At 41.3% G+C, this 13,328-nt stretch overlaps 1 protein-coding gene and 1 pseudogene across 1 annotated transcript in view; both read right to left on the bottom strand.

The window, feature by feature from the left end:
• The window catches only part of Syt9 (synaptotagmin 9), a 146,313-nt gene extending 145,770 nt beyond the window's left edge, over positions 1–543 (bottom strand). The window contains exon 1 of the mRNA XM_051191992.1: positions 81–543. Within this exon, the coding sequence (XP_051047949.1) occupies positions 81–225 (145 nt within the window). The 5' untranslated portion in view covers positions 226–543. The remainder of the gene's footprint in view (positions 1–80) is intronic.
• A 3,756-nt stretch (positions 544–4,299) lies between these two features.
• LOC127227619 (elongation factor 1-alpha 1-like) lies at positions 4,300–6,064 on the bottom strand (annotated as a pseudogene).
• Between the last annotated feature and the right edge of the window lie 7,264 nt (positions 6,065–13,328).

The raw sequence follows: 13,328 nt of genomic DNA, 5'->3' as shown, positions 1-13,328 counted from the left end.
TTGCTCTCCTACCTCAGGCCCTGGCGCGGCCCCAAGTCCCCATCCCAGGGCCCTTGGGTCGCCCTGGAGGCGGCGCTTACCTGGGTCGCGGAGTCGGGGTCTGGCACGGTCCCGCAGGTGGTAGATGAAATCTTGGCAGCTGTCGTGCTCCAGGGCCCCTCGGGCACAGAGCTCGGCCAGCAGCTGCAGCGCCTGGTGACAGAGCGCGTCCCTGGCCCCGGGCATCGCCCCCCCGCATTCTCGGACCGCGCCGGGCAGGCGGGCGCGGGAGAAAGCCCTCCGCCTGCCAGCTCAGAGCCTCTACCACCACCGCCGCCGCCGCGAGCTGGTCCACGCTCCCAGCCGGAGTCGCTGAGCCAGCGGGGCCGGCCTCCCACCGGTTGCATGCAGCTCTCCGCTAGTCGCCCGCTCAGGCTTTCTCTGTCTCCCGCGCGGCCCCTCGTCCCTCCCCCTGCGCGGAAGGGAGGCGGCGCCCACAGCCCAGCGCGCCTCTCCCTGCTCCGCCCGCTACTCGCGGCCGCCGGGGGCGGGGCCGGGTCAGGGGTGCGCGCGGCGGGCGGGGTATTGCTGGGGCCTCAAAGCAGACGCGCCAGAGGGGCACCGAGACGGGGGCGCGTGCCCGCGGCCGGAGGAGCACCTGATTCCTCTCCGGACATCAGGCTCCGAGTGGCCGCGCCCAGGCTCAGGGAGTGTGAGCCAGTACGCCTGTCACAAGCTCTTGGCACCCAATTCCTCCGCCCAGATGCAAGCCTACCATCCCCAGACACCCCCACCCCCTAGCCTCTGGGTCCAAGGCACGTTCCTGGGTGCCTTAAGCTAAGGATAGGAGGTGGACCACACCCGCGGAGATCTCAGAACCTGCTTCGAACTTGGAAAGTATGGTCTAAGCAGAAACCGCGTGCCTAAGGATGTCCTGAGCCCAAATGTGAGATTTCAGCCAAGATTTGCCAAACAAAAGAATGGATGTCTGGCGCTGTGGTGATTTGGAGAAGGTGAAGGTTTTGATCAGAACTGAGGGCAGATGCATGACCCCTGAAAAGATGCCTAGGGTCCTGATTGGTTTTCCAAGCAACGGATTGGAAAGTTAAAGGTTGCCAGCATTTCCCTAGCACAGGAGACAGAGGATCCAGAATTTGTGGATGTTTGGAAAGACCTCAGCCACCTCTCATCTATCCATTTCTTCACTTTTTTAGGCACTAAGCCCAGAAATAACCGCGAATTATTGAGCTTATTTGTGTACATAAGGTACTGTGCCACAGCCTTTTGTATAATTTCATTTAATTCTCTAGACAGCCTTGAAGGTAGGTGTGTGTGTGTTACCCATGTTGTACTGGAAAAAAGAAGACCTGGAAGGTGCTACTTGCCCAAGTTCCTAATAAGGGACTAGTCTTCCTCTCCCTTCTCTCCCCTCCCTTTCTCCCTGATCCTCCATCCTCTCCCCTTTTCTCTCCCTCTTTTTCTCCCCCTCCCCTCTTACATATTTATGTAATCCTAATGTGAAACTTCATTGTAGAACAATTAACTAGCACTCTTAGCAATAAAGTTGTGCTGTCTCAAAGAGTGTCAAAGAAAATCTTTTGCACACAGAGAGTATTTGCTCAACAGACAAAATCTGAGGCTCTGTGGAGTTTATATTGGAGTAATAAATGGACAGTTGTAGTTATAAAGGTAACTCCAAAGAGCTGTGAAAAGACAGGTAGGCTCTTCTATTTTTTATTTTCTATTTTCACTTTGCTTTTCCTACTTTTAAAACTTTTTAGTTAAGCCAGGTGGTGGTGGACTCCTTTAATTCCAGCACTCAGGACACAGGCCTCTGTTAGTTCTAGGCCAGCCTGGTATACAGAGCTAGTTCTAGGACAGCCAGGGTTACACAGAAAAACCCTGTTGTGGAAAAAGCAAACCAAACTAAACCAAACAAACAAACAAAAAAAAATCCCTTTTGTAAAAAAAAAAAAAAAAAAAAAAAAAAAAACGGTATAGGGCTGGGATAAAGATCAATCGGTAGAGTTCTTGCCTACCATACTCAAGGCCCTGTATTTCATCCCTAGTACCAATAAACTCAGCATTGTCACATGCCTATAACTTCAGCACTCAGAAAGTACAGGAAGGGGAATCAGAAGTTTAAGGTCATACTTGACTATATAGTGATTTTGAAGTAGCCTGAGCTACACGTCTCAAACAACACCTAAGACAAAACTACACATTGTTAGAGATAAAACCAACTGAGAAAGTGCCCCTAGGGAAGACTAAGGGGTGTTCCTCTTCCAAAGGAGGGAACACTTGGGGTGGGGGTGAGACACTAGAGGTGAGGCAGACTGGAGAATGGTTTCTGAACAGCAAAGGTGCATTTAAATCCAGTAGCAATGTAACTCTTATGCCATGATATCAGAAAATAGATGAAAGCTTTAAATTTAGTTAATTAATAACTTGAAGATCAAGATCTGGTGACAAACTTGACTAGACAAGGGGGAATGGCTGACGCCAGAAACACTCAAATTTGAAAGCCATTTTAAATATTAACAAGACTGTAACCAGTAGAATCTGAAAGAAACAAAAACATGGAAGAGAGCTGGGTTCTGTTGCCCAAACTTGTAATTCCACTCATCAGAAAAGTGGAGGCAGAAGGATTCGTTCAAGTTCAAAGCCAGCCAAATCTACATAGCAAGGTTCGGGCTAGTCAGCTACAGCATAAGACTCAAAACACAAAACAAAATAAAACAATTTAAACCCTAAAATAAACCAAGGACCAAACCAAAACACAAAACAATCCTTCAAATCTCCCAAAGTTTCAAAAGCATACCTGGGACATAGGAGTCTGTAATGGTACCTAGAATACTGGCCTAGAATTGAATGACAGGAATCTGTCAGTCAATAACAGGAATAAGAACAGAATTACTATATTGAATGTTACTCCCAGAAAAAGCTGGTTGGGAGATAACTTTGGCCTTTAAAATGTGATTCAACAAAAGTATTAAAAAGGAGCAATTAGAAAATCTGAAGGAAATTTACAAAAGTACAAGGGAGAGTATTTGATAGAAGTGATTGACAACTATCAATTTTTAGAGTTTGCAGGTAGAGGGAAAGCTCAGATGTGTCCTTAGAACTGGATGTCCTGGTGCATGCTAATGATTTCTGCCCATGGGAGGTAGAGACAACAGGATCAGGAGTTTGAGGACAGCCTGGGCTCCTGTGTGAAACACAAACACACACACACAAATTTTCCTCATGGAACTTGTTTTAATGACTCAGAATTCTCTGATAGATGTTTGATTCAGTTGTTTATCTTGACAGTAAGGAACAGCTCTCTTCTTAGACTTAACATCCACTCAACAAGAGTGGGACCATGCCTAGTACTGGAAATCTAACTACTGACTGCTAGTGAAATCATATTTAGTGGAGGATAATCTACAACCACTAAGTTACTAAACAAGCATAATCCCTAACAACAATCTATAAACATTTCTCCTATACCCACAGGTAAGTGTAGTCTTCACTCCATCAAAGAAACTTCTCTTTGCAATAGAAACCAATTCAGAATATCATAACCAATAAAAATGCAGAACTGTGGAGCTCAGTCCCAGCTGATACATCTACAAAACACTCCTACATCTAAAGCTCTGGAAACACTGCAGAAGTTGTTCATAAAGACCGTAAGAACCAAAGGATCATGGAGTTTGTTGTGAGATTGTATCTCCTAGTAACATCAGAAGCAATGATGGTAAAGTCTCACCAATATGATCTCCCCAGTGTGAACTGAATAATACTAATGGACATGCCAAACTGGATGAAGAAAAGCCAAGTAGGCCTCAACCCTACACAAAGAACTGTAAGCAAATGAGTAAAGCTGAGAGCAGGAGAGGTGGTTTCCCCCAGGGAAGAGAACTCCAAATGGTTGTCCAGTGTTAAACAGTCAGCCCTGAAAATATACATACAAGTAATACGATATGGACTCAAGAGGTTATAATTGGGAATGTGTGTGTGTGTGTGTGTGTGTGTGTGTGTGTGTGTGTGTGTTTGTACAAATACATATATGTATGCAATAACAATTAGTGAAAATGAGGCTATGAAATTGAAGGAGAGTGGAATGGGTATATGAAAGGACTTGGAGGAAGGAAAAGGAAGGGAGAAATATAATTAAATAATCATCTCAAAAACAAAAAGTGTTGGTCTTTAAAGCTAATAACTTAAAACTGCTATATACATGAATAAATGGTTCACAAAATATTCTCTTTTCCTTCTGCAGTTTTGACAATGTATGTGATCCTTAACTAGCCATTTACTCTTACTTAGATGGCCAATTTAGGAAAACAGTTCTGAGACCATTCCTCCACTCCTGATAAAGACTGGAGCAAACAGTGTTAGGAATGATATGCATGTAGCCTTCTGAACTTTCTGGGCAATTTGGTAACCTTCCAGCTCTATCAGCTTTCTTGTCCACAGCTTTGATGTCACCCTCATGTCACAAACAGCAAAATGACCCAAGAGAGGGTAGTCAGAGAAGATCCAGACACATATGGGCTTGCCTGGGACCATCTCAACAATGGCCACATTGACCAGATTTCAAGAAAGTGAGGCCATTTTCCAGCTAAGGGATCAATCTCCTCTCTAAGTTCTCAGACTTGCATGCTATGTGAGCTGTGCGACAATCCATGAGAGGGGCATGGCAGTGTGAGTTTGGCTGGATGGATCAATCATCTGAGCAATGTTGCCACATCTAACATGTTTGACAGACATGTTATTTACATTCCATCCACATTGTCCCCGGGAATAGTTTTATTCAGAACCTCATGGTTTGTTTCAACAGACTTTGCTTCAGTTGTGACACTGGCTGGGTAAAAGGTAACCATCATGGCAAGTTTGAGAACACCAGTTTCCACTCAGGCCACAGGCACAGTAACAATACCACCATCCTGGAAGGGCAGTTGCAATTGAATTGGTGCCAGGATACAATTCAAAGCTCCCTGCAGTGTGGCTCTCTACCCACACCACCATCCACACACCACCATCTTTATGGGTGACTTTCTATCCTTTGAACCTAGGCATATTGGCACTTTGTTCTAGAATTTTATCACCATTCCAACTAGAAATTGACATAAATGATACTGCATTAGGGTTGTGGCCAATATTCTTAATGGAGGTGCCAGCTTTAGTGTGACTCCATAGGATTCACTTTGTGGAATCAACAATTTCACACAGTGTGTAAGCCATGAGGGCATCCTCACAGGTTTGCCCATTCTTGGAAAAAAAAAAACAGCACCAAAATTCACCAACACCAGCACCACAGTCTGTAATGATATTTTGTTTTGATTTTTAATAATGCCACTGTGTCTAGGGGCATCAATGGTAGTAAAATAATGTTTGCTGCTTGCAAATTTCCACAGGGAAGTGATACCAAACTTAAGTTTGTCCAAGAACCCGGGCATACTTGAAATACCCTTTTCCCATCTCAGCAGCCCCTTTTTCAAATTTTTCAATAGTCCCTATCAAGTCTACCACATTTGCAAATCAAATGGCCAATAGTAGTGGACTTAGCTGAATCTATGTGTGCAATGACAACAATGTTGATGTCTTTTCCTTTCCCATTTGGTTTCAAGGTAGCAATGGTTTTCATAATGACATTCTGATGGCAAACCCTTTGCTAAACAAAACAACAACAAAAAAAAAAAACCCCAAAAAAGCACTTTTTAAGAAAATAAAATAAAAACAAGTATCCTTAGGATGCAATATATTCTAATACATTCAAGAAGTAGAATAGTTACTAAGCAACCAGCATCTTGCAAGTTAAAATGTTTATGCCTAGAGTTTATCAGATAATACTAATATAGGCACAACTGAATTGTTACTGATGTTACCTAAAGCAATACATTTGAATGTATTAATGTACAAGTAAATGCACTTTGAACTGTGCTGTTGACTATCATGACACACTTATACATACATAGACACACAGACAGATAGATAGAAGTAGATAGAATCTATCTGATTGGCAGCGTCAGACAGCTCAAGACAACCTGGAATTTACCATGTCTGCAAGAATGACCTTGAACTTATGATCTTCCTGCATTTGCCTCAGGAGTGCTGAACTTTCTGATGTGCTCTACCAGGCTCAGTCTTCTGTATTTTTCTTGTCTTTATTTTATGTCTACTGTAATGTACTTGGTACAAAACACATTTCTTAATCTGTTATTCATAGCATCCCAAACTGGGAGATGTCATGAGATACATAACATTTTCATTCAAGAATAGACTACTGCAACAGAAAAATTCCTATCACTCAAGTGATGTCTTAGCTATAAAAGTGTTGCATCCCACTGCACTGCTCATTTTGGCAATGTTGGCATAAACAAACCTACTTATATTGCTAGTTACATAAAAGTAGAGGGTGTACAATTATGTATAGTACATAATACCAAGTTTTAAAATGACTGCTACAATTCATGTGTGTACTATATTTTATATTATTTAGGGTTTAGATATTCTTATTTAAAAAGTTAGCTGTCACATAGCCTCAAGAGAGCAGGTCCTTCAGGAGATATTCCAGAAGAAGGTATTGTTAGGATAGAATGACAACTCCATACCTGTTATTGTTCTAAATATCGTCAAACAGAATGAGATATGAAATTAGAAGCCATGATATTGATGACCATAATCTTCTAAGGGCTTTGGCTAAAATACACATAAAATGTTTATGACTTTGCACTTCATAGTGGGTTCCATACCAGTGTAACTAAAAAAGAAAATTCACTTTAAAAAAAAAAGTATAATTTATTCTGGGGAAGAAAAGCCATGCTCTTATCCAGATGTTAACCTTGAATATCAATCTACCAAGGATGATGTGCCCATTGGTTCAATAGTGGCATTTGCTGTTATGGGAGTAGCCAATTACTTTTTTATTGGATTTGAAGTCCACACTCCACAGGAGGAATTACTGCCTCTAAAGTTCATGGCTTGAAAAATCATAAGACCTAGGGAAGAACATAAAGTTTGTGTTGAATAGACATAGTGTCAAGCTACTGTCTATATATTTGTGTTTATATCCATAGATTAGTGCTGCTCAGCTTTGGTCAGAGAAGCTTCTGTTTACAATGGCAATAGTTAATGCAGAAACTCATAAATTGCTAAAGTGCTGAGAATGAGTGATTCTGGGTGCTCAGCCCTAAGTGGAACATCTGTATCACCTGTTCCAAAGTTCAAGCAGTATCATGGAAGAGTGGAAGGAAAAGAATCTAAAAACCAGAGGATAGAAAGAGGTGCTGTGATGTACTATCTTCTGGACATGACCAGCCAGTTGTATCCATCAACTCATAGTAACTGTAGCTACCCAAACAATGTTTATACAAGACTAGCTCCATCAACATTCCATCATGGATGTGAAAGGGGCTCATGAGACCCCCATTCTTCCCTAAGTAGCTATAGGAAGTTCATTGTTGCTAGGGAGAAGAGAAGAAATCAAAATTCCTCAGGGGTATAGTCACTAATAGGTAACCCTTCCTCAAATAAATATCTACTAGTTCTACACACCCACATTCTTGCAATTAAATACAGTGTCACATGCAAGCACATGCACGCGCGCGTGTGTGTGTGCGCGCGCGCACACACACACACACACACACACGAAGAGGAAGTTATTGGAAAGAACAAGTTGTTCAGTAGGGAAGAGGAAAGGTATAAGAGAGGCTAGATAGGGATAACACAATATACATATACATATGAAATTGTAGAACAATAAATGAATACATTTTTTAAAAAAGAATTCTGATTCCTGAGATTCACACTGGCCTACAAAATTATTTCTTTAAAAGTATCCCAAACTCACAGTGAGGTATTATTTCTACTATAACAGCATTAGAGAATGGAAGCACAGAAAGGTGATCAGGGTTAGAGGGCTGAGGATGGAATCAATGTCATTACCTAGGGATGAGCTCACCTCTGTTATTTCTTTGTCTTTTCACCCTCTTCTATGTCATAACAGCATGGAGGCCCTTGCCTTCCACTTAGACTCCTCAGTCTCCAGAAGTATGGGAACTGCTGGTAATTAGGAGTGTTTTGGTCTTGAAGCAACATTGTGATAGCGCATGCCTATAATCTGTGCAGGAAGGCTGAGGCTATCTTATACTGTTTGAGATTATACCATATGTCAACAAGTTAAAAAAAATAGACTTTATGTCTCAGTTCTATCATCACAGCAACATCATACAGATTAGACCAGTTGTATTGTTGTTGCAAATGCTTCTGAAGATGAAACCTTAGAACTTTTAATTTGTATGCTAAGGAAAAACACCTTTGGAAAAAGACAGCTGGAGGCAGCTATGACATTCTCTGGGTGATGTCATTATAGCTAACAGTTCTTAAGCATTTGTTACATATCGTGCATTTTACACACATTGCTGTATCTGACCTACATCAGCCCTCCATTTTATATATGAGGAGAGAATCACAGAAAGGTCTGGTAACTTGTCCAAGTAACCTAGTCCTGACAGCAAAGATAAAAATTGAAGTATGTCTGGACCCAGGGCCTGTATTTTCTTTTGTGGGTGTTGCTGTTATTTGTTTTTGTTTTTATGTGAAAGAGTCTTGAGTAGCTGATTCTTCTTCCCTTACTTCCTAAATGTTGGTATTACAAGAGTCACCACATCCAAGTAGAACCTGTTTTATATGCCACACTGCTGCATACAAAACTTTTGTACCTGGAGGGTGAAAGTACCCAGTATCTTTACTCTTCAGCTATCAAAAGTCTCTTATCAGCTAGTCTTTGTCTGCCACATGACTTCATTTGCTGAAAACCCTTTCTGAAATGCGGTACATAAGCTTAACCCAGCAAGCCAGTGTCAGGCAGCATTTCTGGTGTCACCAAGTATGTGGTACTGTGCCTCCTGTTTCCTCTGGGCCTCAAGCTTCTATTTTGCTGCACGAATAGCAGTACTTTGGATGCAGCGGACGAAACCCTTCTTGTCCTATGCACCTTTGATGCTATTCATTGATCACATCCTGCTACCCACGATGCAGACCCTGTGTAAAACCAAAGAGGTGACTCTTTGAATGAACTCTCAAGACCCAGATTCCATTCTGGAGGAATAATTGTGGGTGCCTAATGACAGAAGTTCTATCAATAATAATTTCTGCTGATTCAGTTCTTTGCCAGACAGTTGCTATATACAAAAGGAAATGAGAGCTGGAGCTATCTTCTAATGATCAGCACTGGCCTCTGAACTTGACATACAGTTCACCTTGACCAAAAGATTTGCAATGACTTGGAGCTCATGTTCTGTGACACCTGCTTTCTCATCTTGGTCATTAGTCTCCTTTGAAAGCTGTTAGCTTCATCCTTTCCTGTTTGGGTGAACTTCTTTTGAGATGAAATGGAAGCAATTGCAAACTTGACAGCAACTGCTTCGTCCATCTGAGTGTTCTCATTAGCTATTATTCCAAGAAATGGATTGTTCTACTATGTTCAAGATACTTATTCCTCCTGCCTGGATTGTGTCAGTTTCTCCTTGTTTTTATGGTTGATGACTGGAAAACTATAACTACCATTTCCTTCACTTTAAAGGAATTTTAAAGCCACACCACTGTAAAGACAACCATGAAAGGCCTGAAGGCAAAACACTGGGCCCCAGGTCTAGTAGTACTCCTTTACTGTGTCTTCTCTGTGGTTACACACATTTATATTTGTTCATTTCTTCATAATGAGGCCAGAGGAGAGAGCAGAGGTCAGAGTTCTAGACTTCAATTCCCTCTATTATGGGATAAAACATATTTTTTTAAATATAGGACCTCATGCAGCTGAGGTTGACTTCAAATTTATTATGCAACAGAAGATGACCTGGTATTGCTGATAAGAATGTCTCCAACAGTTGGGATTATAGTCTTGTAACTAGTGTTTGATTTGTGCTGGGCTGGTAAACTAAGGCAGGACATCTGGCATGCTAGGCAAGAACTCTACCACATCATAACCTCCAAGCCCCAGATAAATATTTTTACTTTAAAAATACTTTTAAAAAACGTGTGTGTGTGTTCTTTTAAAAACAGTGCTCATATAGCTCAAGCTGGCCCTAAAGTTGCTATGTAACTGGAGCCCAGGATGACCTCCTGCCTTTATTTCCCATGTTCTGGGCTTACAGGCATGGTCTTCCATGTCTAGCTTTCCCTATCATATTTATTTATTTAGTTTTTCTCAACACCAATGTTTATTTTATAATTTAAAATTTTATTTCTTTTATTTTTTGAGATTAATATAATCATATCATTTTTATTTTGAAACAATCTTATTTTACATATCAATCCCAGTTCCTTCTACCTTCTCTCCTCCCACTCCTTCCTCCATCTCCCCACCCCATCCACCATCCACTCCTTAGAGAGGGTGAGACCTCCCATGGGGAATCATCAAAGTCTGTCACATTATTTGGGGCAGGACTAAGGCCAAGCCTTGATATCAAGGCTTATCAAGGTATCCCTCCATAGGGAATGGGCTACAAAAAGCCAGTTCATGCACTAGGGATAAATACTAGTTCTACTGCCAGTGGCCCCAGAGCCTACCCAAGCCTCCCAACTGTCACCCACATTCAGGGGGCCTAGTTTGGTCTTATGCAGGTTTTCCAGCTGTCAGTCTGGAGTCAGTGAACTCCCACTTACTCAGGTCAGCTGTTTTGGTGGGTTTCCCCAACATGGTCTTGACTCCTTTGCTCATCACACCTTCATCTCTACAACTGAATCCAGGAGTTTGTCTCAGTGCTTAGCTGTAAGTATCTGCTTCTGCTTCCATCAGCTACTGGATGAAGGCTCTATGATTTAAGGTATTCATTTCAGGTACACTCTTCACTATTGCTCAGATTCTTAGCTGGAGTCATCCTTGTGGATTCCTGGGAATTTTCCTAGTCCCAGATCTCTCATTAAACCCCACAATGACTCCCTCTATCGAGGTATTTCTTTCCTTGATCTCCCTCTCTGTCTTTCGCACAACTTGATCTTCCTGATCCCTTATGTTCTCCTCCCTCCCCTTCTCCCCTTCTCTCATTCCTACCTCCCTACCCCCATGCTTTCAATTTACTCAAGAGACCTTGTCCATTTCCCCTTTGGTGGGGTGGTGAGTTCATGTATGTCTCTCTTAGGGTCCTTATTGCTTCCTAGCTTCTTTGGGTTTGTGGATTGTAGGCCGGTTAACCTTTGTTTTATGTCTAATATCCATTTATGAATGAGTACATACCATATTTATCTTTCTGTGTCTGAGTTACCTCACTCAGTGCTCTGACCCGCGGGGCAGTCAACAACGAACTGCAAAGCACCTAGAAGAGAAAGGGAGGCAAAGGATACAAACAAGACAGTACACTAATCAAGCTGACAAATTTTATCTTCTCGGGGAAGGCTTATATAGGACCATAGGCAGGACAGTTTCACGTAGGCAGGGTAAAGAGGTCAATAGAAGGAATGTCTTGAACTAATCTTTAACTGGATGTAAAACTGTAGCAGGAGAGATAGCCCTGAGCTGGTTAGCTATTCTTTAACTGGCTGTAAAACTGCAGCAGGAGGAATATCCTGAGCTATTCTTTAACTGGCTGTAAAACCGCAAGCCTGTATTTTAGAATGCTCTGCTGAACATTCTGCTTATTTCTTAAGAGGCAGTAATTTTCTATCTCAGAGGTCTGAAGTAGTGAGGACGGTGATGGTCCCCAACAACTCAGGATAGTTTCTTCTAGTTCCATCCATTTGCCTTTGAATTTCAAGATGTTCTTGTTTTTTCCACTGAGTAGTACTCTATTGTGTAAATGTGCCACATTTTCTTTGTCCAAGAATGTATTGTTGGATCTTGAGGTAGATTGATTGCCAATTTTCTGAGAAACTGCCATCCTGATTTCCAAAGCAGCTATACAAGTTTCACTCCCACCAGCAATGGAGGAGTGTTCCCGACTCTACATCCTCTCCAGCATAGGCTTTCATTAGTGTTTTTTATCTTACTTAGCCATACTGACAGGTATAAAATGGTATCTCAGAGTTTTTTTGATTTGCATTTCTCTATGGATAAGGATGTTGAGCATTTCCTTAAGTGCCTTTCAGCCATTAAAGATTCCCTTGTTGGGAATTCTCTATTTGCATCTGTATCCCATTTTTTAATTGGATTATTTGGTGTTTTGGTGTCTAGTTTTTTTGAGTTCTTTTTATATTTTGGAAATCAACTCTCTGCCAGATGTGGGGTTTGGTGAAGATTTTTCCTATTCTGTAGGCTGCCATTTTGTCTCATTGATTGTGTTCTTTGCTTTACAGAAGCTTCTCAGTTTTAGGAGGTCCCATTTATTAACTGTCGATCTCAGTATCTGAACTTAAGTTTTGTGCCTGGTGATAGATGATGTATTTGCATTTTTCTTCATGTCAGCATCCAGTTATGCCAGCACCATTTGTTGAAGACGCTTTCTTTTTTCCATTGTATGGTTTTAGCTTCTTTGTCAAAAAAATCAGGTGTTAATAGGTGTGTGGATTGATATAAGGGTCTTCATTCTATTCCATTGGTCTACCTGTCAGTTTTTGTGCCAGTACCAAGCTGTTTTCATTACTAGAGCTCTATAGTAGAGCTTGAAGTCAAGGATGGTGATGCCTTTAGAAGTTGGTTTTATTGTACAGAATTGTTTTGGCTATCCTGGGTTTTTTATTTTTCCACATGAAATTAAGTATTGTTTTTTCAAAGTCTATGAAGAATTGTGCTGGGATATTGATGGGAATTGCATTGAATCTGTAGATAGCTTTTGGTAAGATTGTCATTTTTACTATGTTGATCCTATCTATCTAAAAGCAGGGAGATCTTTGCATTTTCTGGTATCTTCTTTAACTTCTTTCTTACTTAAAGTTCTTTCCCTTTTTTGGTTAGAGTTACTCCAATATGTTTTATGTTGTGATATTTTTGAGAAATTTATAGTATTATATGTACCTCATTTCTACTCTTTGTCTTCTCCTCTAACTCCTCCAGTATTCTGACTCCACTCTTTCTTAATTCCATGGCATCTTATTGTTTAATCATTATTATTACCTAAATATATGTAGCAATGTATATAGGCATATGAATGTTTTTATGTAAACAGTTGGGTCCACTTCGTGTTGCTTGTATGCATCTTTTTAGTACTGACTACTTGGGATTAGATAACCAATCAGGAGGTTTGTCCCTGGGAAGACTGATTCACCCTCTCTGTTCAGTCCTTAATTGACTATAGCTCTTCATCTAGGGGTGGGGTTCCTTGCAATTTCCCCCATCCACATTGGCCTATCTTCTGACACTGTTGTTATTCAAATCTTGTTAAAGCAACCACATTGTTGCAATTTCATTGGTACAGCTTCCTTGCCAT

This window comes from Phodopus roborovskii, unplaced genomic scaffold (genome assembly GCF_943737965.1).
Source record: "Phodopus roborovskii unplaced genomic scaffold, PHOROB, whole genome shotgun sequence".
NCBI lineage: Eukaryota > Metazoa > Chordata > Mammalia > Rodentia > Cricetidae > Phodopus > Phodopus roborovskii.
The sequence above is the reverse complement of the archived record's forward strand: the minus strand, read 5'-3'. Positions and strand labels throughout refer to the sequence as shown.